This window comes from Theropithecus gelada, chromosome 7a (assembly GCF_003255815.1).
Source record: "Theropithecus gelada isolate Dixy chromosome 7a, Tgel_1.0, whole genome shotgun sequence".
NCBI lineage: Eukaryota > Metazoa > Chordata > Mammalia > Primates > Cercopithecidae > Theropithecus > Theropithecus gelada.
This window is the reverse complement of record NC_037674.1, coordinates 49,934,202-49,948,853: the sequence shown is the minus strand read 5'-3', so window position 1 is coordinate 49,948,853 and position 14,652 is coordinate 49,934,202. Positions and strand designations below refer to the sequence as shown.

Sequence of the window (14,652 nt, the reverse complement as noted above, 5' to 3'; positions counted from 1 at the left end):
ACAGAAAGGACTAGGCTCAGGGTATCTCTGGTACACAGCCAGCCGCCGTTTCTGGGGGGCCTCACCTCTCCCATCTGATCCTGAGGGGCAGGTAGTGTAGGGCAAGCACCTCTTCCATGCTAAGATGGAGAAACCAAGGCACATGGTCACCCAGAGTCCCCAGAGCACCTCTCTGCCTGCCTGCGAGGAAAGGGGTCCCTGTGCTGGGAGGCTTGCCTTCCTGAGGACCGAGCCCACCTCTGGCACAGTGGGACTTGACAGAGGCCACAGCTTCCCTGGTCCTCCTTCCTCTCTGTGCTCATTATCTGGGGCTGTCTCTGCTGGTCAACCTACACCTCCAGAGCAGGGTAAGTGGGGTGGGGGCAGCTGGGGAAGGGGATTTAGAGAAACTGAGGGATTAAGGCTGAATTGTTCTAGGGTCTAGCAGACTCAAGAAAGGAAGAGAAACAAAAGCGGTATGCTCAGAGGGGGCGGGGATGTGGAGGAGACAGGTGGAGGGAGGGGGGAAAGGCTTTCAAAGACAGAATGAAAGAAATGAGTTATTCCAGCGTGAGGAGGTTGGAAAAACTCCACTGAATCTTTTAACAACCCTTGTCAATTATTCATCTCCTGGTATGAGGGCCCTCTGGTCTGCCACAAATCTCCTCTGAGCAAGGCAGAAGGAGGGAGGGAAACAGAGGAGTCAGAGAGAGAGAGAGAGAGAGAGAGAGAGAGAGGAGAGAGGGGGGGAGAGAGAGCGGGGGAGGGCGAGAGAGAGAAAGAGAGAGAGAGAGAGAGAGAGAGCGAGAGCAGGAGAGACAGGGAGAGAGACAGGAAGAGGAGGGAAGTGACCCTGTCCTTGAATTTCTGTGCTGGAAACAACACTGAATACACACTTCTTTCATAGTAAATGAGCACATCTGCCTTTCTTTATCCAAAGCATAGCCTGCCTCCTCCAGGAAGACTTCCTTGCTTGCCTCTCCCCCTATCCACCACCTCCCCAACTCTCTCTCATTCACGGAGGGCTCACTAGGTGTGTCCAGGAGTGCTGGGTAAGTGTGGCAGTTAAAAATCTACATTGTCCCTACCATGCCCCTCCTTTGCCTGTTCATCCACCACCAAATATTTACTGTGTGCCTACTCTATGCCACTAATCGTCTCGCTGGGTATGGCTTGCTCCTGTCCACTGGGGAGTTCTCAGAACTGAGGTCCTTGATCTCTTTGTCCCCATATCCCTGCCCCAGCTGGACACAGGGCTGGGCACATGGCAGGGTGGAGAGTTCTGATTTTCTGATGGACTGGAGGAATGGGGAGTCCAGGCACATGGCGGGTGTTTCAGAAGCCCTTTGTGGTGGAAGTTGGTCCATCTAGAGGTGGCATGGAGCCCCCTTGCCTTACCTGCTCCCCTCCTGGCATCGGGAGACATGGCCCGGCTCCATGTGAGGTGGGCTCAGGGTGCCCAGAGAGTGGAGGGCAGATGCTCGCAGGTTGTTGACTATTTGGAGAGTTGCTGTGTTCAGGATGAACCTTAGCACCTCACTCTTCACACTCACTTACAGGCTCACCTCTTCCCAATGGCTTTCTGAGCTGCTCAGAAGGGAGATAAGGCTTCCTCTACCTCTGCCTGCTCGACCCAAGACCATACCCATGGGACTTGACCTCGGTGGGTCCACCCAGGACCAGAGTGTTGAACCATGTTAACCACACGGAACTTGAAAGCCTGCATCAAAACTAAGTGTTCCAAGGTGAGAAGAAATGGTTGGGTTGCAGCCTGGAAATGAGGTAGATCAAGGGCACATCCAGGGGCAGGGAGACGCAGTGGGTTTAGTGAACCATGGGGGTGGGACAGGCAGGACCAGGGGCAGCAGGCAGCATTGCACAGAGAGGCATAGACCTCCTCTTCTCCACTCTCATCCACTCCCAAGGTGCCTTTCTCTCCAGAAAATTGTTCAATTTCTTATTAAGCTGAAGTAGGATCTGAAGGGAATCAGAGATAAAATTGTTTTTCGGGCTCTGGGGAATGCATGATGAGACTGGATATAGACAAACACACTCCGGAAATCAGGGGAGGCCAAGAGGCTCAGCCGGAGACAACGGCCCAGCATGAGGGAGACAGTTCTTCATTCGGCTACTATGCAACCACTGCCATGTCACTGGTGCCTGCTGCTTGCCCTGGGACCTGCTGCCGGCCACCGCTCCCTGGCCGCGTGTCCAGGAACCGCACACACTGTGACCGTGCCATTGTTACTCAGTTGTGTCCCAGTGCTACTACTCTGTACATCTGCCCACAGCTTCCACACTGTGCTCCGTACTCATTCCTATGATTGCACCCTCCTGCAGTGCAGGGCTGTGTGACATGATTCTACAGCTTGGGTCTATTGTTATGCAACGACACTCCACTGCTCCATGGCCATGTTCGACTGCTTGTCACTGTGCCTCATGGTCGCTTGAGTTCATCCATTGCTATGTAATTTTGTTTGGTTGCTATGGAACAGTGACCCATTGCTACACAGCTAGGCTACCTGTGCTTGTCATGGAGCCGTACACTGTTGCTACCCACCCACGTTCTATTGCCTGTAACTGGGATCTACCGGCCACGTGAACATGTGTGTCTGGGTCCTGCTATGATCCTTCTGGGCTCTGGCCAGTGGGTAGGAGCTGGGGCTGGGGGCTGGGTTTCTAGGCCCCCTCTAGGGCAAAGTGTCAGAGGTAGAAATAGCCAGCTGGTAAATCTGAGGAGAGTGAGAGAGAGAGAACGAGAAGGCGAGTGAGAGAGGGAGTGAGAGAGAGAAATGAGTTGGGGAACCGAACCGGGGTGAGAGGATAAACAAGGACGTAGTCAAGAGTCAGGAACAAAGAGGGGCGGGGTGCCTGGAACAGAGTGGGATGGGTAAGGGAGAGGGACATACCCACTGCCCTGGATACTCTGTGAGTCTCTGGGGGACCCCATGGTGCCAGGTCGACTGAGCATGCAGGCCTCTGTAGCATCCAGTATTTCCTTGGCTGGATGCAAGGCAGCATGAGATTGCCATGTCAGGAAGCCTTGGGCAGGCCCATTCCTGCCCATCCCTGGGCCACCTCATTGCCACCCTTTGTAAAATGAGAGAATCAGTCTAGATACTTTCTAAGGTTCTTTCTGATTCTCTTGCTGTCCAGCCAGGGTTCTATTCCATTTCCCAACTAGGATTTACCAACATCTGTCTTGGGCCAGCCCTGGGCAGGGCTCTGGAGCCTAGAGGCGAGTAAGTCAGTAAAATAAGCTCTTTAGTTCAAGGGCTGGATGGTGGTGGCTGAGTGGCCCTAACCCGATAGCAAACCAGGGCTAGCAGCCGGTCCTTAAGGCCTTACCTGGTGTCCAGCAAGAGGGAGGGTAGAGGGACCAGGAACACTCTCTCTGGGTGAATGAGCCACTGATGGGCATGCTGGAGGTGATGCCCAGGGTGGGCATGCTTGAGTGAGTTCTCCATCAGACCCAGCTCACAACACCTCTGCAGTTTGTGGGTATTAGGTATCACTCAGAGCCTCCCAGAACTCCGGCCTAGCACGCTCAGGCCCTTCCTTCTCTCCTCACTCCTCTGTCACTGACAATGGTTACTGTTGCTTAAAAATACTTCCTCCTGGCTGGGCGTGGTAGCTCACACCTGTAATCTCAGCACTTTGGGAGGTCGAGGCAGGTGGATCACCTGAGGTTGGGAGTTCGAGACCAGCCTGGCCAACATGGTGAAACCCCGTCTCTACTAAAAATACAAAAATTAGCCAGGCATGGTGGCACGTGCCTGTAATCCCAGCTACTCGAGAGGCTGAGGCAGGAGCATTGCTTGAACCCGGGAGGCGGAGGTTGCAATGAGCTGTAATTGCACCACTGAACTCCAGCTTGGTGACAGAGTGAGACTCAGTCTCAAAAAAAAAAAAAAAAAGCAAAATTAGCCATGCATGGTGTCGCATGCCTGTAATCCCAGCTACTCAAGAGACTGAGGCAGGAAAATCTCTTGAACCCAGAAGGCAGAGGTTGTGGTGAGCTGAGATCGCACCATTGCACTCCAGCCTGGACAACAAGAGCGAAACTCCATCTCAAAAACAAACAAATGAACAAACAAACAAAAACCCAAAACACACTTCCTCCTAATGGCTAACCTTGACTTCTCAAGCTGCAGCCTGGTCCCATCTCTTTTGGTTTAATTCTTAAGAGAAAATCAAGACTTGCCTGCTACCCATGTTATTCTAATATTCTTTCAGATGTTGAAAACACTGTTTATATTGCCCACCTCTCAGATCCATTCTATATTTAAAGGCCATTTCTTCCTCCACTCTATTTTTTCCTCTCTGCTCCTCCTCCACCATCATCATCACCATCATCATCACCATCATCATCATCATCATCATCAAATTTTATAAGCACAGTGCACACTCCAACCCAACCCACCCCACAATTTGTGTCTCACTTCCCACAAACAAATCCATGGTCTTAAGACATCTGTATCTGGTTTCTCTCAAATAATCCAGACTCTCAGACCTATTGACCTCCGTTCAGACCTTGGATGCTTTACCAGCAGACTGCAAACGAAGGACTCCCTGCCATGCCCAGTACCAGGAGCAGGGCTGGGTACTTCCTCCTCCTTGGTTGTGCTGTGTCAGTGCCCAAGTGACTGATGTGAGAGGCTTGTCCAGCCAGGAGGTGCTTGAGGCTCCTGCTCCCAGAGGTAGTGTGAGCCAGGGGCTGAGGTCTGCATCCCTGGGGGAAGGTGGAGGCTTAGCTTGGGGAGGGCTGAGGCTTGGCTGGTTGGCCCCTCCTGGGCAGCTGAGCAGGAGAGGTTGCTCTGAGCCCTCCGCAGGGCTGAGGCTGAGGAGGAATGCCTTCTTTCTCCTCCCTTCCCATGTGCCTTTCCCTGTGATGACACCTTCCTTTTTCTTTCTTTCCTGGCCTGTTTTTTCTTTTCTTTTGTTTTTTCTCTTGAGACGGGGCCTTGCTCTGTCACCCAAGCCGGAGTACAGTGGCACGATCATAGCTCACTGCAACCTCGACCTCCCAGGCTCAAGTGATCCTCCTGCGTCAGGTTCCTGAGTAGCTGAGACTACAGACATGCAACAACATATTCGGCTAATTTTTTGAATTTTTTTGTAGAGACAGGATCTCACTATGTTGCCAGGGCTGATCTCAAACTTCTGAGCTCAAGTGATCCTCCCACCTCAGCCGGCCCAAGTGGTGAGATTACAGATGTGGGCCATGCACCTGGCCTCTCTTCCTTTACTACCTCTGCTTAGAGGCACAAGAAGGGGGAACTACGGGGCCAGGATGTGGAGAGGGCAGGAGGAAGTGGCTTATTCATGCTGCCCCAAATCTCCAAAGATAGGGTTTTTAAATTTTCAATGCAGTTTATGGCTGAGCTGGATGTTGATCCCAAGGGCTGTTTCCTCAAGAGCCAGAGGTGACAGGAAGAAATCATAAAGATGGCCTATGAGTGCTGTGGTGCATGAGCAGGACGGCCCTGCTCCCAGGTGGGCAGGGGTGCTCATGTGGAAGAACCCTGGGCATTCCCGGCAGACAGCCAGCCTTCCTATTCGTTTGATGGGACACGTTCCAGAAAGGTGCAGAGGTGCCAGGGGAAGATGAGGAGGCTGTTGGTGGAGGAGGTCAGGTCTTGGGAGGGGGATGGCTTGGACTTCCCTATGGACTGGTGGCCTTGTCTGGGGCCTTTTCTCAGGATCTTCCAGAGCAGCGTTCCCCATGGGACCCGCTGTGGAAGAAGGGAGGAAGCCACCCAAGAATTCAGCCATGGTTACTGGGTAGCACCTCCCTGGACTGTCTCTTTGGTAGCCCATTCTTTAGCGCTCTGCATCAAGGGCTAAGACCCAGCACTGACTCCTCAGCAAATTAGGATGTCACTTTGGCCACCTCCACCAGCCCTTTCTGAGTCTGAGCACAGACTCTGTCACCAAAATTGGTGTCCTTTATTATTATTATTATTATTATTATTAGAGATGGATTTTCACTGTTGTTGCCCAGGCTGGAGTGCAATGGCGCAATCTTGGCTCACCGCAACCTCTACCTCCCGGGTTCAAGTGATTCTCCTGCTTCCGCCTCCTGAGTAGCTGGAATTATAGCCATGCACCACCATGCCCAGCTAATTTTGTATTTTTTTAGTAGAGACAGGGTTTCTCCATGTTGGTCAGGCTGGTCTCAAACTCCCGACCTCAGGTGATCCGCCCGCCTTGGCCTCCCAAAGTATTGAGATTACAGGTGTGAGCCACCATGACCAGCTAGTGTCCTCTTTTTTTGAGCCCCAGTTTCTCCCGTTATAAGTGAAAATGAATCTCTTAAAGGTGCTTCCCACTACCCAGTGGCCGTGCACCTCAGGAAGTTCTGGGTTGATGCCTACACACCTAAATGGAACCCTGGCTTCCAAGTGTTGCATGTTTGTTTTGAAAGAAATTACACGGGAGTTCCACTCAAAAGGTGAAGAGACCCTGCAAATGAAGAAGCCACAGCTCCCAGCAGTTTGACTTCGGGGTAACTCACATGCAGAGTGTGCCTAAGGGGAGGTCTGCTGGCCACCTGAGGCATGAACCAGTCCTGCAGATGGCAGTTAAGTCCCCTTCCCATGGCCTCATCACTGCCCCGGCCCTTCCCACCTGGGGAGAGACACTCACTGTGTCGCGGGACGTCTCAGGCACCAGAGGCTCCTCCTCTACTTCCCGTGGCATGGACGTGCTCAAGTCCATTGTGGAGCTCACTGTGTCCTTGGACCAGGACTCTTGGATGGTTCCCAGCTTCTCATCTAGGATCTTGGGGTCCAAGGTAGGAAGAGCCTTGCTGTTGTTTGGTGTCAAGAAGTTTTCTGGTCTCTGAGAAGAGAAGGTGCAGAGAAACTTTGGAACAGGCTCCTTCTCTCTGCCCATCTACCATAAGCACACCTACACCCCAAGCCTCTCCTCCTCATGGCTCAGGAGACCCTGCATGGCTGGCCCGTGCACACCTCCTACCATCTACCCCTTGCTCACTGGGCCCCAACTACATGGCCCTTGCTGTTCCTCCAACAAGCCAAGCTCTCTCCTGCCTCAGGGCCTTGACATTTGCTGTTCTCTTCCTGGAGGTCCTCAGGGATCTTTACATGGCTGTCTCCTTCTTATCATTCAAGTCTCAGCCCAAATGTGACCTGCTCAGAGGGTTCCTGCCCTTTGAGATAGAGGCCCACTCTATCTAAAGTAATCCCAGTTCCAATATACTCTCTATTCATTTATCCCCTTTTACTGTGTTCATAGCACTTACTCTACCAGAAAATTTAAAAATGCATTTACTTCTTAACTGCCTCCCCATGAGTCCCATGTCAGCAAGGAACCTTGTCTATCCCTAGTGTCTGGCTCATTGTAGGCACTCAATACATTTTTGGTGGAAGAATAAATGAACTATGCCATCTCTGACACCCAAACTTGGTGCAGCAACAACAGCTTCTAAAATCCTCTACTCTTTTGACACCCTTTGCTATGTAGACCTATTTTCCATTTCATCTCCTCTATCATCCTTCAATCTTACCACCCATTAAGCAGAGAGTCTCTCCTCTCTGTATATTCTGATGAGCCTTCATCTCCCTCCATGTTCTTTTCCTGTTCTCCTTCTCCCTTGGCAGGATTATCACTCTCATGTGTCTAAAGTCTGATGCCACTCAAATACCAGCCTCCCCACCACCCAAGGATACCTGGACGTCTCAGCTCACACTGACTTGTAGATTTTCTGGGTTCTTCTGATCTAGCAGTTGGCTGTCTGTGCTTTCATGTTGCTCTCTAAGCTATTTTTGTTTTTCTTTTCTTTTCTTTCTTTTTTTTTTTTTTTTTTTTTTGAGACAGAGTTTTGCTCTCTTACCCAGGCTGGAGTGCAGTGCCATGATCTCAGCTCACTGCAGCCTCCACCTCCTGGGTTCAAGCGATTCTCCTGCCTTAGCCTTCTGAGTAGCTGGGACTACAGGCATCTGCCACCACACTTGGCTAATTTTTGTGTTTTTAGTAGAGATGGGGTTTCACCATATTGGCCAGGCTGGTCTCGAACTCCTGACCTTGTGATCTGCCCGCCTCGGCCTCCCAAAGTGCTGGGATTACAGGCATGAGTCATTGTGCCTGGCTGCTATTTTTGTTTTTGTTTTTTAAATAAAACTTTAAGTTCCTTGGGCTTAGGGACATGTCTGTGCTCCCTTTGGGGAGGGGTTACTTTAAAGCCCTGTTGGAAATTCATGGTTATCTCTAAAACATACTCATTGTTCAAAGAATCATGCAGTCCTAGGGTTTTCAGGGCCCTCAAAGGTGAGCCAGTTCCACCCTGCACCAGCTGTTGGAATCCTCTCTTGGCTGCATAGCAGACAAATTATTCCACTGTCTGGAGTCTTGTGCTAGAAATAAATAGAGCAACGGGCACACTGCCAACTCGTACAGATGCGCTCAGAGTTGGAGGTGCCCTGGTGTTTGACCCTGAACAACCAGAGAGGGAATGAGTGCAGGTGGGCCTCTTTTTAAGTGGTTCTTCTATAGGAAAGTCCATGCATACTAACTCAATGAATTGGGACAAGGACCCTTCACTTTACCGCTGAAATTCTTTAAGTAATTATTCTTTTATGCCACTTTCAAATAAACTTTGCTGTGCAGAAATTCATTAAGGCGAAGACGTTTCTGGCGATGTCTATAGAGTAAGGGACAGTCACACAAGTACACACAGGTATTTGGCTAAGTCTGGGCTCTATATCCCCCAACTCCCCATCAAATGGGTGCAAACTAGACAACGCCAAAGAGAAAGCAGCTATAACAAGACTGTGGGAATGGGAAGAGTGGGACACTGGGGGACCCTGAGGCTGATTTTGGCAGGCTACCTACTGCACTTCATGATCAAGACTCCTGGGCCTGTTTTGTCTGTGGGCATCAGGCCTGGCGGTCTCTCCCACCTGGTCCTCTCAGTAGCTATGGCTCATGGAGGGCGGGTTTCACTTGGAGGTTCCCCACTGACGTGAAGACACCCAGGGTAGCATCTGAGTCAGATGGTTTAGGGTTTTTGGGCCATGTGTTTTAGATAGGAAAAAATACCACATCTGTCTCCTTCTCAGAACAGCTGAACACCAGATTGACTGCAGAGGAAGAGCTACAAAATGTGTATTGTGTGGATGGATGAATGGGTGGGTGGATGAATGGATGGATGAATGCAGGAGAGAATGAAGGAAAGCATAAATACAGGGCAAAGACCATCTTCCCATTGACCAGGTGGCCCCTGGGGCTGGGGTGAGATGCTGATTCAGGACCTATAATGACATTTCTGCTCATTTCCAGGCAGAAAGCCAATCTCCATGCCCTGGATTTCATAGACTGCCATCTAATCCAGTTAGGAGAGGAAGTAGAAGTAATGAAATCAAGGGAGAGGTCTCTAGAGGTGCCCCCGTCAGTACTGAAAGCAGGGACAATTGCAAGGGAGTTCCCTCCCCCACAGCCTGTCTCCCTGACATCCACTCAGTGTGGCCCCAGCACCAGATGGGTCAATGCAATAACCCAGAGCTGATGTTTACTGAGCCCCTGGTCAGAGCTGAGCTGGGCACTCACCAGGTACTTTTATGTGGATTCTGAAATTTACCATGTATAATCCATTTAATTTCATCACAAAGCTAAAATAAAGGTGAGAACAACCCCTCAGTCCAGACCAGTGCCTTTACCCTATCAGTCTCTTAGGGGGTGATGTGGGGGTGGGCTCTGGGAAGGAGGGCAGGCAAGGCAGAGTATCTATGGACTTTAAGTCTATCCTGCCCATCCCTGCTTCAGCCACCCTTCCTGTAGTGCCTGCCAGACTCAATGGTTCTGTCCTGCCCTACCCTGGGGTTGACCCTGGCCAGGATCTGCTCCCATGGCTGCTCCATGCCTGTACCTCCCCACCCTGCATGTCTCTGCCCACCTTCCCATTCCCCTGTCCCATTCAACTTTGCCAGGATCCATCTGGCCTGGGATTTGGAGGCAAGGTGGAGAGGTAACTTTTATAGTGAAATCTTTAGACCTCTAAACAGCACAGATCCTGCAGGGCACCTCAGAGGGAGTTGCTTTTGTCATGTGAGGTGAGGGGCACCAAGAGACCCATCATGTCTAAATTCTCCCTAATAGTTCTCCTTCTTTAGGGTCAGCATTACATCTCCAGACTCCACAGCTTCAATCAGCTCACATTTGGGGGAGGAAATTATGCCCTCACCCTCTTGCTTCTCAAGGAAGGGAGCTTGCCTGAGACCACAGAGAGGGCCAGGCTGCTCGAGACCATAGAAAGAGCCAACCCATAGGAGATGGTGAGTCAGTGAAGGATGGGGAGAGCCTTGGAGACTAACTCATCCCTAGACTAACTCCTCCTAATCAAGCCCAGCCTTGCCTCACTCTCCTTTCCTCCAGGTAGGGTGGGAGCTGCTGGCCCACCCCACAAGCCTGCGTGTTTGTTTCTGTATTTGACAAGCCTTGCCTGCTGGGGCAGCTTGGGGCTGACAAGTGGCCCCTGTCCCTGTGGCTTCGTGGCTGTAGCACATCCTGGTTCATTAAGACTGTAATTGGAGATTGACTTTGAAAGCTCAAAGAGATGCATGGCCACGCACTAGCTCAGACCCAGCATTCAGCCCACTGCTCCCTGTGTTGCTGCATCTGCCCACACCACATATAAGTGCCACGGTTGGGGAGAAGACACGCCTTCCTCACTCCTCCCAGCACTCACTGTTGCTAGCAGAGTTGGGTCTGTTGAGACAGACCAGGCCAATGGCATCACAGGCTTGAGGCTTCTTAGGTCAACTGTCTCCCTCCTCCCCACAACATCCTCTGCCTTCCTCCTACCCATTCCATCCCCTAGATCCCCAGTCATGCAAAATGCAACAGTTTCAGCCTGCCCCGCAATTACAGACTAGCCAGGCTGCAGCTGCTGTCCTTGGTGCTGAAAGTGCCCGCCTTCCGGCCTGCTTGCGTCTCGCCCCGCCCTGAGCCTTCTCGCTGGAGCGCACATGCTCTTAATTCAATTAGCTGGCCCTGAACCCTCCCCAGGGGGCCTGGAGCGGAAACTGACAAATTCTGTTTAACAAAGACATTTGTCCCTCGCCCTGCCGGCTTTGGGCTCTGCCCGCCTGTATCCCGCTCATTAGGTATCTAACAAAGTGAGTCCCAAGAAATCTGCTTCCAATCGCTAGTAATTCAGGAGGCCTGATGCAATTTTCTCCCTGATAAGGGTGTCTCGCCCACTGGCAAGCGCTGTAATGAGCCCTGTGCAGCAGCTCCCCGATCAGTCACTGCTTTGTCATTTCCTGTGGCTGCAGTTGTAGGTTCTTATCTCTTCAGCTGTAGGCGAAGCTCAGACAACAGGCCCCTCCAAGAGGGCTTGCTGCCTCCCCTGCATATAGCGAGCCTCATTTATGGCATCCTGCATGCTCTTGCAGCTGCAGTGGTTTGAAGCTCTGAGTTTGTCTCCCAGCCAAGAAGGATCCCAGTGTTAATCCTTGGTGGGACCATGATTCATTTGCCAGAAAGTGGTGTTTGTTAGAGGGTTAATCCCAAAGCAAGTTGTGAGGCCAGGAGAGCTGAGCCACTGATAAGAATTTTTAAAAATTCTGTTGAGGATTTTAGTATGGAAGTCCTGCCTGTGACTCAGTGGTTTGACTGTGGGCTCACTCTTGCTACCCTGAAACCTGGCTTTCTGAATTTAATTTTTTCCCTTGGGTTCCTCTATTCTTATGCAGAGAGACTTTTCCAACATAGTTGAGATCACATCCTACTGCTGCTCCAAGACCTTTCTTAGTTTCCTGCCACTTTATGATAAAGTCCTCACCCTGCACCCTAACACCCAGGTCTTCTACAATCTAGACTTCATCTAGCTTTCTAGTCTTACTGCCCATTACAGTTCCCATATGTCATGTGCTCCAGACACTGTCATGCCTCCATGTCTTTGCATATGGGGGTCCCTTTGCCTGAAGCACCATTGCTTTGCCAATTTCCAACCCACTATTTGGAACAGAGCTCAAACCATGCCTTTCTGTGACACTTCCCCTGACCTCTGTATACTCAATGCACCAATGTCAACCAGGACCCTTAGTAAGATGGGTGGTAGTGATCTGTTGGGGTGCTTTACTGCTCGGCACAGGTTAGAAATCTAATAAATGGCTTTGGGAGGCCAAGGCAGGCAGATTATGAGGTCAGGAGTTTGAGACCTGCCTGGCCAACATGGTGAAACCCCATATCTACTAAAAATACAAAAATTAGCTGGGCATGGTGGCAGGCGCCTGTAATCCCACCTACTGGGGAGACTAAGGCAGGAAAATCGTTTGAACCCAGGAGGCGGAGGTTGCAATGAGCCAAGATCATGCTATTGTACTCCAGCCTGGGCGACAGGCCGAGACTCCGTCTAAAAAAAAAAAAAAAAAGAAATCTAATAAATGGTTAATGAATGAATGACCTTGGCTGGGCCAGCGATACATCTTGGCTGAAGGGACTGAAGGGAGGTCTATGCTAAGGTGGTTGGGCTTTGAGTAGGGGGGAATCCCAAGACCAACTCCCATTTTCTGAGAAGTTTTGTCTAGAAGCTTCTGCCATGTCTCTCTCTATTCCTTCCCTCCCCCTTCTTCAATCTACCAATTATGCACTGGGCTCACAGGGAGAGCAGAGCAAGGGAAGGGAGTGTCCAAAGTCCAGTTTCCTCAGTCATCTCTGCATTCTGACTTAATATACTCCATCTGCAGCCGGGAGTTGTAGGCTCACATTCTCAAGGCAACACTGGGTCCTGTGGTTGGTGAGGTATTTTAAAAAATAATTGAGACAGGGTCTCACTCTGTTGCCCAGGCTGGAGTGTAGTGGCATCATCATAGCGCACTGCAGCCTAAACCTCCCACGTTCAAGCAATCCTCCTGCCTCAGTGCCCCCAAGTAGCTAGGGCTACAGGTGCACAACACCATACCTGGTTAATTTTTGTGTTTTTAGTAGAGATGGGGTTTTGCCATGTTGCCCAGGCTGGTCTCAAACTCCTGAGCTCAAGTAATCTGCCCGTCTTGGCCTCCCAAAGTGTTGGGATTATGGGCGTGAGCCACTATGCCCAGCCTGATGAGGCATTTGAGATGAGCTAAAGCAGGTCTTCTGAATGACTAGCAATTGGAAGCAGTATGCCTCTCGGTCCAGCCCTTCCCACTCTGGCCTGCGAGCTCCTAGGCTCCACAGCCTCCAACTCAGGGCAGGGTACATTGAGGACTTTAGCAAATCTGGCTTCTGGAGAGATGATTGTCTGTCACTTTTCCCATTTCTTTATTCTCGGAAAATTGCAGCGAGACCAAATGTGGTGCTGGCGATGTTTATCTTCAGCACTTGACAAGGCCTCCTGATGTCTTTATGGATGTGAAGCTGGTGGAGCAGCTGTCATGAGGGGCAGGTGCCGAGTGATGGGTTCACAGGGCTCTACCATCTCCCCTCCCCCAGGAGCCCTGTCCTCATCCCTGATGAGTTCAGCACGTTTGTCAGAAACCTGGGTGAACGACACTAAGAGATCCTTTACCGAGCATCTGCAGGACACTGTGTTAGGCATCTGCACATGCTCCCTCATTCAATCTTCACTATGTTCCTGGCTGGTAGGGATTACAATCCCCTTTTATGGATGAGAACAGTGAAACTCAGGATGGCTAAGATCAAATGGAAGATCCAGATTCAAGCCCAGGTCTACAGGATTACAAGGTGGACACTGCAACACTTCAAGTGTCCTGGCCACCTCCACGGATGACCTGAAGCTTGGGGTTGGGGGTACAGATCGGACTGTGTGTTGCATGATAGAATCAGGGTCCAGAATGATCTCAAGCTTCGAAGATGGGCTGAGATGAAAAAGGTGAAACACCACAGGGGAGAAACCCTGTCTAAGTTCAATATAGAACAGCAGGAAGGCAAGATGCAGACATGTTGCCTACTGATGTGCCAGAGTGAGACTCTGGCTCTAAACGGACCCTCACTGCTTTGATAAATGCTAAAATAGAACCAAAGCTAGGCTTCAGCTGCACCAAAGGGGAGAATGTATTCAGAGAGAGGGAGTGATGGTCCTACTCTACCTCTAATGCTGATTGGGCCCCACAGTTTTGGGGGATACTTTAAGAGGAATGTTGTCAAGAGGAGACAACCAGCAGGACAATAATCAGAAACCAAGTGCTACAAAGAGGAAGAGGAAGGAGAGTGGGTTCAGGCTGGAGATGCCATAAATAGTTTGCAAATGTCGGTAGGGCTGACATGGTCACAGGCCCTGACTTCTCTGGAGCGGGCCTCTGGGAGGAAAAGGCAGGGCCAGAGGGAGGAAACTGAAGAGAGACAGAAGACAGAGGAAGTTTAGAAAGGAGCTAGTAGAGGATGGAGAGGCCTTTCTGGGTGGTAATGAGCTCTCTGTCATGGGAAATGGCCAAGTAGAGTCTGTCAAACTCTCTGTGTCTGTTCTGGAGGGACCGTTCAGCTCCTTCTCTGGAGTGGGGAGCATGGGAGTTGCAAGATCACCAAGGGAGGCCAATATTGTCCCCAAGGCAGGGAGCACTATGGGGAGATTCAGGCATTCTGGAAAGCAGGTAGGAGCCTCCCTCATGGCAGCGTAGGAGGAGAGGTGGGATGGCCAGCCCTGGTCCCACACTGAGAGTCCGTGACCTGGGGGCCAGGTTGGCCTTGTGAAAGCACAGACTCTCA

The 14,652-nt window shown here is 51.0% G+C and overlaps 1 protein-coding gene across 1 annotated transcript in view; it reads right to left on the bottom strand.

Moving 5' to 3' along the window:
- CCDC33 (coiled-coil domain containing 33) overlaps positions 1-14,652 on the bottom strand; it is a 100,527-nt gene that overhangs the window by 33,201 nt on the left and 52,674 nt on the right. Inside the window, exon 11 of the mRNA XM_025390319.1 lies at positions 6,628-6,822. Within this exon, the coding sequence (XP_025246104.1) occupies positions 6,628-6,822 (195 nt within the window). The remainder of the gene's footprint in view (positions 1-6,627; positions 6,823-14,652) is intronic.